The sequence below is a fragment of the Emiliania huxleyi genome, assembly GCF_000372725.1.
Source record: "Emiliania huxleyi CCMP1516 unplaced genomic scaffold EMIHUscaffold_107, whole genome shotgun sequence".
NCBI classification, from domain to species: Eukaryota; Haptophyta; order Isochrysidales; family Noelaerhabdaceae; genus Emiliania; species Emiliania huxleyi.
Window position 1 is genome coordinate 21,244 of NW_005201984.1, and position 12,988 is coordinate 34,231.

The 12,988-nt window shown below is 68.9% G+C and overlaps 4 protein-coding genes across 4 annotated transcripts in view; 2 read left to right on the forward strand and 2 right to left on the reverse strand.

Moving 5' to 3' along the window:
- Positions 1–466: 466 nt before the first annotated feature.
- On the reverse strand, positions 467–1,215 carry EMIHUDRAFT_361093 (hypothetical protein; the record flags this gene model as incomplete). Its single annotated transcript, XM_005792474.1, has 1 exon — positions 467–1,215. A coding segment is annotated over one exon (573 nt), but the record flags the coding sequence as incomplete, so codon positions are not given.
- Positions 1,216–2,443: 1,228 nt separating this feature from the next.
- Positions 2,444–10,197, forward strand: EMIHUDRAFT_222937 (hypothetical protein; the record flags this gene model as incomplete). The annotated part of the gene is made up of 5 exons (XM_005792475.1): positions 2,444–4,838; positions 4,958–5,244; positions 5,341–5,379; positions 6,049–7,893; positions 8,158–10,197. 5 exons carry the CDS (start codon positions 2,444–2,446, stop codon positions 10,195–10,197), a joined length of 6,606 nt encoding a protein of 2,201 aa, XP_005792532.1.
- Positions 10,198–11,107: 910 nt separating this feature from the next.
- Positions 11,108–12,304, reverse strand: EMIHUDRAFT_439716 (hypothetical protein). Its single transcript, XM_005792476.1, has 2 exons — positions 11,619–12,304; positions 11,108–11,235 (listed from the first exon to the last, which is right to left on the reverse strand). Exons 1-2 carry the CDS (start codon positions 12,201–12,203, stop codon positions 11,128–11,130), a joined length of 693 nt encoding a protein of 230 aa, XP_005792533.1. The 5' UTR covers positions 12,204–12,304; the 3' UTR covers positions 11,108–11,127.
- A 267-nt stretch (positions 12,305–12,571) lies between these two features.
- Positions 12,572–12,988, forward strand: part of EMIHUDRAFT_454294 (hypothetical protein) — a gene marked incomplete at its 5' end in the record, with an annotated part of 1,937 nt that continues 1,520 nt past the window's right edge. The window contains one exon of the mRNA XM_005792477.1: positions 12,572–12,964. Within this exon, the coding sequence (XP_005792534.1) occupies positions 12,572–12,964 (393 nt within the window). The remainder of the gene's footprint in view (positions 12,965–12,988) is intronic.

Sequence of the window (12,988 nt, forward strand, 5' to 3'; positions counted from 1 at the left end):
GGGGGGGGGGGGGGAAGGCGCCTTGGTCGGCAAGTTGCGCAGCCGCGTGATGGCGTGGAAGACGAGGGTGGTGCAGTAGGGCAGCGCGACGGGCACCCGCTCGCCCTCTGCGGCGCGGGACAGCGCGTTGAGTGCGTGCTCCACGTCTCCGGTCGTGGCGACCTCGGGCGTGATGAGCAGGAAGAGCGACGGCCTGTAGGACGGCGGGGTGGTGGGGTGGTGGGGGTTGGGGTTTGGGGGCGGCCCACCACGGCGAGGGCCGATGCGAGGGGTGGAGCGGCGTGGGGGCGCGCCTGTCGCGCCCGAGCCGCTCCGAGAGGGCGAGGTCGCCCAGCCGGAGGAAGAACTCGGCCGAGCCGCGCTTGCGGGAGCGGTCGAGCGACACCTGACCGCAGGCATGCAGAGGCGGCAATGGGCGCGGGCGGGCGTCCTGCGGGTGGGGACGGGGGCGAAGCGGCCGCCTCCGCCCTGTGTGCTGGCGCTGGGGGAGAAGGGGAGGGAGGGGTGGAATACGGGGGTGCGTGCCGAACCTCGACTGGCGTGGCGGCTTGCAGCGCCGCTCGGCTCTCGCGGCGCGGCCTGCCCGCGGCGTATGAAAAGAGGAGCGGCGACGAGCCCGACTGGACCCTCTCCCGCTCCTGGCGAGGGACGGAGCCGCGCGCGGGTCGGCGAGAGGAGGGAGGATGGGCTGGTGTGTAGGGCGGGTGGAGTCTGCGAGGTCGAGAGGCGCACCCCGAGTGCGAGCGACTCGAGAGCGGGCCGGTTAGTCGGAGCCACCATCAGCGCCGCCTTGAGCTGCATGCCCTGCCGGAGACGCTTGCCAGCCGTCGCCTCGACTTGCACGCGGATGGCAAAGGAGCTCTGGTTGGAGAGGACGCGCTGCTTGTCGCCCGTCCGCTTGTCCACGTCCATCCGGTGCCACTCCTGTGCGACCACCCGCAGCTGAATCCCCGCCCACCTGCCGCTGCGCGATGTCTTCGTCCCCGGGCTCGCGTAGTCCGGCGTCAAAAGGTCGAGCAGGCTGAGCGCCGCCGCCTGGTCGGACGAGCCGCCCGGTCCTCCGCCGGCTTGTTCCGGCTCAGGCGGCGGCGGCGGCGGCCTCGGGACGGCGACAGGGACGAATGATCGCCCCTCGAAGACGTACTTGGCTGTGAGAGGACCTGGTCTCGGACACGTCGGGCGGTCGGGCCCGAGCGTCTCTCCGCAGACCAGCATAGCTGCCTCTGCTTCTGCCACTGGCCACTGGCCGCGACCCTTGTTTGAGCTCACCCACCTGCAGTCAAGAAACCGGCTCCGCTCTACAATGTATTGCCAAATCGCCAAATCGCGAAGCCTTATGCTGTCCGTTTTCTTTCTTTCTTTCTGCGACTTTCGAGCGCAGTGCGTGCGCCCCACACGTCACGCGAGCGCAGGAGAGTTTGCGGCAGAGCAGTACCGTGTACTAGCCGGAGGCATCGCGCCGAAAACCCCAAACACAAACAATCTCTCTCTCTAAAAACCCCATTCCGCCCCAACAGAGGATGCAGGAGGCAGACAGATGGCCAATCAATAGCGACGATCGTTACAAAATGTAGCGTTACCGGGTGGTTAACGGGAACGAGCCGTGCGTGCAAGCCTTCAGCTGGTGCCAAGACATCCGTATAACGCACCGGCCCTCAGCGGAGCTGGGAATAGGACCGCCGCAAGCGGCGTGGCGTGGAGCGGTTGAGCATCCCTCCGGGGGCCCCTCTGCGCCGGGGGGGAGGCGTTGTTGGAGGCTAGGACGCAAGCGTCCGTCGCCCTTTTCAAACTCGGGGCCCACTCCGCTACGCTCCGACCCGAATTTGGAGGGCCTAAAAGTTTAAGGTGTTGCTGCGCAAAAGGGGTCGGACACAGGGCGCAGCTCATGCTAAGAGCTAGAAGGGGAGCTAGAGAGAACGACTACCCTGTCCCGTTATTGCGTACACCAACACCACAAAAGCTCAAACAAAAGCTCAAACAATTACGTGTGAGTGTTAGAGTTGTTTGGTATTGCTAAAAATCTCTCTCTCAAAAGCTCTCTCTCTCCTGTCCTCACTCAGTCAGAGGGGCGCAGGGGGGTCACAACTACCGAGTCCCCGACTAGCTGCCACGTTGCCGAGCGCAGCCACCTGCGGACCTGGCCAGCCTGTTCCTGGCTCGAGCCCAGCCTTCTCCTCCGCTGCCGCCAGCCTCGCAGTCCCGCCAGCCAGCCATCACGCTGCAGAGCCTGCGTAGACGCCACAGACGCCAATTCTGCAGCCCACAGCCCTGGCAACTGAGGGCCAGCAGTATACGACGACGACGACATCTCACACCCCGCGCTGGCCAGCGCCATCAGCCCCTCACGGCCCCGGCCCAACCTCCCTTCGCCTTCCTCATCGGGCTCGCCGCTTTGCAATCGCTTCCCGGCCCGCCTCCATTGGCCAGCAAGGTCGGCGATTCAATGGCCGACACCGTCCTCTCGCTCCTCTTCGAGGACATCCATTCCTCGCTCGCAGCGGCGATCGATGCTGTCGTCAGCGATCACGGCGTCCCCGGCTCAAAGGAGAGCCCCGCGGCGGTCGCGGCGTGGCAGGAGTTCCCACGCTCGTCGCCGAGCTTCCGCATGCAAACCGAGCGGCTGAGCAGAGTGGCTGGCAGCCTCGACTTTCAGCAGGGCGCGATCGGTCTGCTCCTGCGCCTCATGCCGCCCTCCGGCGACCTTGAGGCGGGCGAGGTGCCATTTGGCTTCCAGAGCCTTCTTTCGAGGCTGAATTGTGTGGAGTCGTGCCTCGGCGGCGTCCCGACGGGGCGCAAGGCGGCCGCGCTGCAAGCGAGGGGCGAAGGGCGGCTCGCCGAGTTGGTCTTCACCGTGGTCCCCCTCGCAGTGGCTGACATCCTCGCTTGCATCCTCGGCGAGAGGCCAGAGGGCAGCACCGACCGTATCCCGCTCCCTCCCTCCTCGGAGGCAGCCCTGTTGCAGCTGGCGTTTCGCGGCCTATGCTCCTCGGGCGGCCAGCAGCAGCTGCACCCGTCGCTCCACGAGGCACTCGCTCGCCGCGCAGTGCTCTCGTGGCGGGAGGTGATCCGCCATCTCTCCACCTCATCCTTCGAAACCGCCTGCGCCGAGCTCAACAAGCAGCTCCACGCCGACTCGAGCGCCGACGAGGCGATGGCTTACCTCGTCGGCTGCCAGCGCATCTCCCTGCCGAAGGACCCGTGCTCGCCCATGGTGCAGCCCTTCTTCCAGCTCCTCGCGCGGCTCGCCGCGCAAAGCCGCAGGCCCTTCAACACGGCCGCGTTTCGGCGTTGCCTGCTCTGGAACCTCGAGGGCGCGGTGCAGCAGGTGCGGGGGCAGGTCGAGGGCGACGCGTCGATGCTACAGACGTGGGTTGCGCTCTACCTCGACTGCCTCGAGCAGGGCAGCGAGCTTGCCGGGCTGGCGCTCCCCGCGGCCGCGCTGCTCGTGTCCCGCGGGCCTGCCGCGATGTGGTTCTGCCACATGGACGTCGGCAAGGAGTCCAAGAAGGTGGCGAAGGGCTTGCTCGGGGGCAAGAAGGTTGGCCTGCTGAGGCTGTGCCTCACCGACCTGGCCTACGAGGAGCGGACCTCGCGGCCGGCGCTCTGCGCCGTGCTGCGGCTCCTCGCGGGGGGGGCCCAGCTGCCCGCCTCGGCGGTCGCCCCCGCAACCGACGGCGAGTGGTGGCGGGCGCCCACGCCCGACGAGGAGGCCGGGCAGATGCCGCTCATGACTTCGCGCATGCCTCACGAGAGCGATGAGTCCACCGCTGCGATGAACGAGCGGCTCCGCTTTGTGGCCGAGAAGCTCTTTTGGCGCAAGTCGACCGGCAGGCATGTGCGGCTGCCCAAGCTGCTCGAGAACGGCGACGTCGTCGTGCTCATCGTCGGGCAGATCGCGGTGCACTCGCCCACCGTCGCGATGGACACGGTCGAGCGCCTCCTCGCCGAGGGAAGGGATGCCGAGTACCAGCTTCTCGGCGTCTGCGCGCTGCGCCGCCTCCTCTCGTACAGCCTCCTCTCGGGGCAGCTCGAGGCGCAGGCGGCGCGCCTCCTCTCCATCATCGGCGCCTGCGAGGCGGCGGTCGGCGCAGAGAAGCGCGGGCTAGCGCTGGCGCCGCTCGCCCCCGCGGAGCCCGAGCACCCTGACGCAGTGAAGCGGCTCCTCCGCTCTGCCGGCTCGCGCAAGGACAGGGAGGTGGCCCTTCGACTGGCGACGTACCGGGAGGCGGTGGCCTGCGTACCGCTCGTGCTACCCCCGCAGTGCCTGCAGGACCGCTCCTTCTTCGGACAGCTGCTCATCCACTCCGACCACGACCTCGCCACCGCCACCTCTGTCGCGCTGCAGCAGCTCATGGCGGACGCGGCCTGGCGGCGGACAGCGGTGCTCTGCACGGCCAAGCTGCTCGAGCGCGCGGTGGAGGCGCCGGGCGGCTCGCGCGCTCTGCTCTGCAGCAAAGAGCACCATGGCGTGGCGCTGCAGGGCGTCGAGGCGCAGCTGCTCACGCTCGCCCTCCATCTCAAGAAGGGGCTTCACCTGTGGGCCGCCTCCATCGCGTCCGAGCCGTGGCCGCTCGAGTCGCTGCAAGAGGAGGCGGAGGGGACTGCCGTCGCCCGGCTTGCCAAGAGGCTGGCCGAGGCGGACGCGGCTGCCGCGTCCCTGCTTCTGCACCCGTCTGTCGCGCTTCGGGCCGAAGGTCTCGCGCTTCTCGAGGCCATCGCCGCCCTCCACTCGGCACACGAGGAGGCGTACCGGAGGGCGCTGGCCGGCAGGCTCGCCGCCGTCGAGTCGGCGACGCGCAAGCACCGCGCCGCTGGCGACAATCGCGAGGCGGAGGCGGGTCAGCGCGAGGAGGACGAGCTCCGAGGGCGGATCGACCGCCAAGAGGCGTCGGAACCCTTCCTGATCCACATCCTCGATCGTGCGAGGCGTCGATTGTGCGCCGGGCGATCCGGCGAGACCTGACCGAGGCAGCGCACGGCGTGCTCACCAAGGTGCCGTCGCAGGCGTCCATCGACCAAATGCAGATCCCGCCGCTGCGCAAGCTGCTCATGCTCCCTCCGGCCTCGCTCGGGATCGGCTCGCAGTTCATGTTTGTCGTTGCAGAGATTGCGAGCAGCCTCCTTCGGCAGGGCTGCACTCTCCGCGCGGCGCGGCTTCGCAGCATCCTCGCCGCGGCACTCGGCAAGATGCCTGCCTCCAAGGACCTTGCAGCCTTTGTTGCGGATGGCAGCGCGGACTTGGGTGTGCTGTGGCGCAACCACTACGCGGCGCTCACCATCGAGAAGGGACCTCGCCCCCCCCCCCTCTCTGAGCTCACCAGCCCTTGCCTACCTCCATAGGCGCTCTTTGCGCTCTGTGGCGCGTGCAAGCCGATGCAGGTCGCGGCGGTCGAGAAGAAACCAGCGCCGCCACCGCCGCCGCCGGCACAGTCACCACCGCTCCACACGCCTTCGCCCTTCTTCCCGCCCCCTCCGCCGCTCCTCGGCGGCGCCGCCCAGCCGGCGCCCAAGGTTGTCCCGCCGCCAGCAATCCTTGGCGCACCGCCGCCCGCACTCGGCGCACCGCCGGTGCTCAGCCCGCCGCCGACTCTCGGCGCGCCGCCGCCGCCACCGAGACTCGGTGCGCCGACGCCCGCGCTCGGCACGCCCACGCTCTTGAGCATGCCCGACCTCGGCGGCGGCGGCGGCGGCGCTGATGCGGACGACAACCCTGTCCAGCAAAAGGCCGCGGCCGCGCAGGGCTTAGTCGGCTGGGATGCCTACTCCCCTCGCTCCGTCGAGCACCTCCCCCCGCCTCTGCGCAGTGGCGCTTCTCGCCTCGCTCCGCCGCCCCTCGCCAGCGATGCCAGCGATGATGCTGGCGACGTGGTCCCGCCACCCCCTGTCCTCTTCCCGGGAGCAGGCGGGCGCATGGACCTGCCGCCTCCTCCTCTGCTCGGCGGCCTCGCCGCGGGCCCGCCCTCGCCGCCGCCCTCGCCGCCCGCGCAGCCGCCGCCGTCGACGCGCGGGTTCCTCAACAGCTTCCTCGGGGGCGGGTCGCGACGGGAGTCGACAGACAGCGGGCTGCACACCGTCGATGCGTGCCCGCCGCACGAAGCGGCTGTCGTCGAGGCGTACAACGTGACGAAGCCTCTCGCCGACCGGCTCTGGCCCGTTTTGGCGGACAAGGACCTCGCGGATGGCTGGACCGGCCTCTCGGTTGCCCTCCTCGCCTCGTGCCTGGACTCCGACGGTGCGTCCATGGGCGTCGAATCGCTCTCCGCCTGGTGGACGGGCCTCTCTCGGCGCAGGGATGACCTTCGGCTGTCGATGGCGCGCACGCTTCGCTCCATCACGCAGACCGAGGGGTTCGGCCGCGCTGTGCTATCCGACGCGGCGCGGTCCGAGCACCAGCGCCTTCTCAAGCTGTGCCTGGGCTTTGTGCGTGAGTCCAAGCGCGTGCTCGAGGACCCGTCCTGCGTAAGCAACTACCCGCTGTGCCTCGAGGTTGTGCAGCTCGTCGCGAGCCTCGCGGCGGCCACGGCTGGCGACGTCCGGTACGATCCCAAGCGCTGGCTTCGACCACTGATGGTGCCCGCATCGCTTCAAAACTCGTGGCCCATCGTGGAGCGCTGCTCGCTGCTCGAGCTTCTCATGCGGTGGGTGCGGTGGCGCGAGGACAAGGCGCTGGCGGCGCTGGCCACCGGCGGAGTAAGGCCGCAGACGCAGCGTTCGACGCCCGCGGTGGGCTCGCTCGAGGAGCAGGCTCTCTTCCGGATCGAGACGGTCTCTGCCCACGCGATCCTCCTCCTCGTGCAGTCGGGCCCGGTCATGGAGCGCGACCGTCTCCTTGCGATCGCAGAGGCGGGGCCGTGGTCGCGGGATCTCGACCTCCTCGGCTGGTATGAGAGCACGCACGCAGAGGAGGGGCACAACACGCTCGCGTGCCTCCTCGGGCACCACTTTGAGCATCTCCTCCCCGCCTTCCTCCATCGCGCCTACTTTTTCGCCGGCTCGTCGCCCCGCCTCTCCACGAGGTACTTTCACGCCATCGTCGATGCGCTTGTCCCGGCCGACGCCGCACTCGACGATGGGCCGGCGGCGGCGTCGGACCGCGACTTTGAGTCCGAGGTGGAGGCCGCCTCTCCGAGCCTGATGCTGTTCGGCATGATCCACCTCGCCTCGACCGACGCGCGCACGCGCTCGCGGGCGTTCGACCTGATCTGCCGCCTGACCGACTCCTTTGGCCCGGCCGAGGGGTTCGAGTGCGATGGCTCTTCGCTCGGAGCGCGTCGGCTCCTCTACGCCGCCGACGAGCCCACGCCGATGCTGCTCTCATCGCATCTCGAGAAGATGCGGCTCGCCGTCGCGGCCCAGTGCCCGGCGCTCTCGCTGCCTCTCGTGCGTGGGGGCGTAGCCCTCCTCACGCAGACTCAGCCGCTCGCCCTGACCGGAGCGCAACAGCTGCTGGTACTACGCACCCTCTCACCGTGGCTGGCCAACTTGCAGCTCGAGCCGCTGCCGTCCAGCCGGCTCTCGGAGTCATCCACCTTCCAGTTCCTGCGCGAAATCGCCATCGTCGGACTCCAGCCGTGGTCGGCTTCCGGCGAGGCTGGGGATGCCTATGGTGCGCTGTGGCACCAGCTGTCGGCACGCCCTGCAGACCGATCGACCGCCGGACAGCCCGCCGCCCCGTCCAACGCTTATGTGATTGCGTCGTTCATGCTCCAAGTCGCCTCGCGGTCGGACAAGGCGGCGACACTCGTGCGGCGGCTCGCAGTCATCGCCTTCGACGCTTCGCCGGCCGAGTTGCTGCCGATGCTGCTCGCGCGCATTGAGGGCGAGCCTCTCGAGGAGTCACCGCCGCCCACCACGCAACCCTGCGCCCCCGGCCCGGGAGGCCTCATCGAGTCGGTGGGCTCTGCAGTGCAGCACGTGTGGAGGCGCCTCTCCACCAGCGCGTCGGCGCAGAGCGCAGCAAGCCCCGCGCCGCCGCCACATGCGCCGCCGGTGGGCCCGGCGCCGCCGCCGCCTCCTCCACCACCGCCTCTGCTGTCGGCAAAACCACCTCCTCTGCTGTCGGCGGGCCCTCCGCCGATGCTATCAGCAGGGCAGCCGGGGGGTCGGGACGACCAGTCCCCAGCCGCGCCCGGGCCACCACTCGACGCGCCGTCTGAGGTGGTCGAAGGCGCCTCCGGTGCGGACCAGGCTGAGGACCCCATCATGGCTGCCGTCGTTGCGCTTTCGGGCAAGCCCTCGAGGGTGCAGCCGCGAACGCTTCGGTTCGCCTCGGCGGCGGCAGCTACTGAGGCGGAGTCGGCGCCGGCCGTGCCCGGGGGGCTGCCCGAGGAGAACGAGGCGGTCCCTGCGCCAGAGGAGGAGGAGGGAGAGGAGGAGCTCCTCGCGAGCACCGAGCAGCTGAGGGCCGCAGCGCTGCTGATGCTCATCGAGCCGCTCCGCCACTCGATGCAGCGGCCGCTCGCGCAATCGGCCGTGTGCGGGGAGATGCCGCGTATCCTCAACCTTGCGCTCCTGCTCATGCACTCGCAGTCCGAGTCGGCCTTGAGCGTCGAGGAGAACCGCTCGCTCCGCCAGCTCTTGCGGGCTATGCTCGAGTCGATCGTCGAGGCCCACCGCCAGTCGGCGGGCCTCGCTCACTTGCCGGTCGGCGTCACGACCAACCAGCTGCCGAGAGAGGTCTTGGCCCTCACCGAGCGGCTCGGCCTGGCGAGCTTCCGCCTGCGCTGGCCGCGCGTGCCAAATGAGGTCAACAACGCGACACCGAGCATCGCAATGGCGATGGAGGCGGTCAACTGCTGCCCGATCAAGGAGGCGCTGTGTGGCATCCTCGCGTGCGTCGAGGGCCTAGGCAGGACCGAAGTGGCCGCCGAGTGGTTCAGCCTCGCAATTAACCGCCTGCGCCAGCCCATGGAGCTCGCCGATCGGTTCAAGGAGCTGTCTCTCGTGCGGCTCTTGCTGCCGCTGCAGCCGGAGCACGTGCGGGTTACGGGTCTGTTCCACCTCGTCCTCGAGTCTGCGCAGACCGCGTTGCTGGAGCTCGAGGGGGCGGCCGCCGCGCGTCAGCACAAGTCGCTCCCGCTCGCGCTGGCGGAGGAGGCGGGAGCGCTCCTCGGCGACATTGCCGCAAGGCTCGCCGCCCGTGGGCAGCTCGTCCAGCAGCCTCTGCTCCCGTGGGCACTAGTTGCGCTGACGGCGTCGCCACACCCATCCATCCACGCCACCGTCTACCCAGCCCTCTGCTTCTGCCTCGACCACGAGCCGCTGCTCGTCGCGATGCGGGCAGGGACGCTCCTGCCGCCGCCCCCGCGAGCCGACTCTGGCGGAGGCGACGCGTTTGCCGGAGGCCTGCTCGCCGCCCTCTTGCGAAACGTGTGCGCCGCGGGCTGCTGGGGTGGAGCGGCAGCTAGCGGGCTGCCAGTTGCGCACAATGGCCCCGCCGTTGCCGAGGCCGCGCGTGGAGCCGCCCTCCAGTCGCTGCGTCTGGCGAGCAGCGTGCAGGCAGCGCTCGTCCTCTCCAGCCCCAAGCGCGAGGTCGCCGAGATGTTGGCAGGCGTGGCCGCCCCCTTGCTCGATTGCTGGGTCATTCAGCTGTGCGAGCTGCACGCGCTGCTGTCTGGCGCGTCGGCCGACACCTTTGCAACTCGCGCCGCCGCGCTCGCCGCCTTTGAGGGCCTCAGCGACGCAGCGGTGGCGGTCGACTCGCTGCGAGGCGACACAGGACCGACGACCACCACGGCCGCCTTGGTGGCGGTGGCGAGCGGCGATTTCGCCCTCGGCGACGGGGACGCGGCCATTCGGTCGCTCGCGACGCCGCTCCTCAAGGCCTTCTTGCCCACTGCTGGCCCGCACCTCGCGCGATTCGCGCGGCGCCTTCTCGCCTCGGGGCCCAAGCACTACGCGGCGCCCGTGCTCCTCCTCTGCACGGTCGCCCTCCGCACCCCGGGGGCGGATTGCGTCGCCGCGTTCAAGCCGATCGTCCAGGGCGTGGCCGGCCTCAGCCTGCCGGCCGTGCCCGACCTCCTCCTTGCCGCTGCAATGGCCGGGACTCGCCCAACCAGACTCGAGGCGGTCATCACGACCGCCCAGTGCGAGGGCCGCGACACGGCCCTCGCGGCAGGCGCTGCGGACACGGGGGCGGAGACGCGAGGCGCGTCTGGGGCCCTGCACGCGCTCGAGCAGGTGCTGGCGCGAGCGTGAAGGGCTGAGTGTTGTCGGCCTGAACTGTGAGCTCGTGGTTCGAGGTGCAGGGCAGCCCCCCCCCCCCCCCCCTTCTCTATGGCGGCGAGGGACTGTGGACACATGGGCAGCAGTGGGCACACAGATGGGGGAGCTTTCGTTAACATCTTCTTTTGTACGGAAAGAATTTTACAACTAAAGGCTCTGGCACACGGAAAGAAAACAAACAGGCCGAACAGGGCGAGAGGGAGGTGTGAGTGAAAAAAAGTGTTACTGCCAGTGCGCCAATCCGTGAATCGCTCAATTTTTTTTGTGGTGTGTTAGAGTTAGTGCCAGTGCGCGCCAGTCCCGAGAGAGAGATTTTTAGCAATACCAAACAACCCTTTTCCTGGCTCACAAGCTAAAGTTTACGCTAAAGATGTTCACGGGCCCCACAGGGAGGCCGCATGGGGAGCCCCGGGTACTCTTTAGCTGTACTCGTCTAGGCAGGGGTTGAATACCAAACAACTCTAACACTCACACATCATTGGATCCCTGTTCACGCGCGCGCGAGACGTGCAGACAGGGTTGCCAGGTGAGAGCGAATGGCGCGGTTCACGCCTCGCACAACAGAGAGAGAGATGCGCTCTGCATTGTGGGACATGAAAGAGAGCGAGTACTTGGGCGAGTAGGCCGTGCGGTCAACGCTGCCGCGCGCGGCTTTGCGCGCGAGGCGGCGCAGCTTGAGACGTGCAGACAGGGTTGCCAGGTGAGAGCGAATGGATGGCGCGGTTCACGCCTCGCACAACAGACAGAGAGAGAGATGGCAGCCCTTGTTGTCAGTCCCGTGCCTAGATCTAGTGTTGTGAGAGGGCGCTGCTGTTAATTCTTTTTTTGGGGGCGCGCCGCCAGGCGCGTCCCCACTTTTGTATCACAGCTGCGAGGGCCAACCAAGGGATTCGGCGCGTCAAGTTAACTTGACCGCTCGTTCGGGCTTTGGGCCGCAGGCCGGCGCGCAGCGCCACGCCGCCAGGCGTCCGCCGGAGGCCCGCCGGAGGCTCTTCCTGCGGCCACATTCTGGCAAGATTCCGCCGCGCTCAGGCGCCCAGAGGATGCGTGCGCTGCGCTCAAACGTCGCGATTTGGCAATAGGCGCTCGAGCCGGCGCACAGCGGACGGGTGCGCCGCGCAGGGGGGGTCGGAGGGGTGCGAGAGGGGGCGTGGGTCAGGCGCGCACCGGCCGGCTCCGGGAGCGGCCGTCACGTCGAGGAGGGGGGCTGTCGGCGGCTCGAGCGGCGAGGCGTGCCACTCTGCTTCGCCGCCGACAGCCCCTCTTCCGAGCCGGCGCGTGGCGACGAGCCGCGGCCAGTGTCGCTGGTTCCTTTGGCGGCGCAGCGTTTATCCCCCCCACCCGCGCCCGCCCGCCCGACCGCCCGCCCGCCCTCAGGCCTTGCCCCTTCGCAGGCGCGGGAGCGCTCGCCGGCGAGCACCTCCTACCTCTCCTCGCCCGGCTGCTCCCTTGCCCCGTCGCCCGCCGCGCCCTCGCCCGGCCTCAAGAGCTTGGCGGCCTTTGTCCGCCAGCTCAAGGCGTGGGACGAGGCGTGCGCCGACGGCCGCTCGTCGTGCTGGTTCGAGACGGAGGGCGACCTCCCGCGGCTGGCCGGGGAGGCGCTGCTGGCCGAGGCGGCCGCGACGGGCGCGAGGCGGATCGCCTTTGACGCCGTCGCGGCGCGTCTCGAGGCGACCGCGGCGCCGCCGCCGCCTCTCGGCACCGCTTTGGCCGCGTGGCCCACGGGATGGGGCATCGAGGAGGGCAACTTCTGCGGGCTGGCGCACTGGGCTGTGGAGGTGTGGCACGCGGCCGGGTCGGTCGACGCGAGCCGGTGGCAGGTCGAGGCTGACGGAGGGCGCCTCTTCTTTGTGCGGGTCGCGGAAAAGGCCGCATAATCGCGCTCTCCGCCGAGGCCCGCCTCGGCGACGGCGCTCGCCGCGCAGCAGCAGGCCAGCAGCAGTAGCAGCAGCAGCAGCAGCACGTGATTCTTGACACATGATTACACTACACAGTCCTCCCTTCGGTTGTCGTTTCGACCCTGTTTTTTCTTCTATCGCAGCGCACTCGCATCTGTGAGCCTAGCGCAGCGCGAACTCGCCGTCTGAGCCTAGCGCAGCGCGAACTCGCTCTGAGCCTAGCGCAGCGCCTCGGAAAACACCATTTTGGCTCGCCAACAAGCCCTCCGCGCCCCCACACCGTTAGGATAATACATTTTTGAAGTTCCGAGAGAGAGAGAGAGTCCGCGCAAGTCCGCGCCCTTGTTGTGCTACTGTGCTCCGAAAAGTTAATTCTTTCGGCATTCCGGCGTCTCCCTTGCCCTTCGCTTCGGAGAAGTTGCATAAGGTTGGCCGTCCTCCGCCACCGTATGGCCGAGTCTTCGAACGTCCGCCACACGGGCTCGAGCGTGTGCTGGAGCGGCGTCAAGGTGACCGCGGGCTCCAAGAAGAACCCAAAGCCGATCCTGAAAGGCGCGGGCGGCGAGGGTTTGAGTGGCTACGTCGAGGGTGGAAAGTTTTGCGCCATCATGGGGCCGAGCGGAGCTGGGAAGACCACGCTCCTCAACGCGCTCGCCGGCCGCCGACTGCCAAACTTTGAGGGCACGGTCCTCGTCGACGGCAAGGAGCCCGATCGGCGCAGGATCGCGTTTGTCATGCAAGAGGACGTGCTCTGCCCGACGCAAACGCCGCGCGAGGCGCTGATGTTCTCTGCGGGCTTGCGGCTCCCGGCCACCGTCTCGCTCGCGGAGAAGCGCAAGCTGGTCGAGGCGACCCTGCGCGAGCTC

Bases quoted from the DNA above. Each gene is read 5' to 3' on its own strand.
- EMIHUDRAFT_439716 (XM_005792476.1), bottom strand. From the start codon at position 12,203: ATGTGTCAAGAATCACGTGCTGCTGCTGCTGCTGCTACTGCTGCTGGC. The intron at 11,236-11,618 runs CTGCGAAGGGGC...GCGGAATCTTGC, and splicing joins GCCGGCGAGCGCTCCCGCGC to CAGAATGTGGCCGCAGGAAG.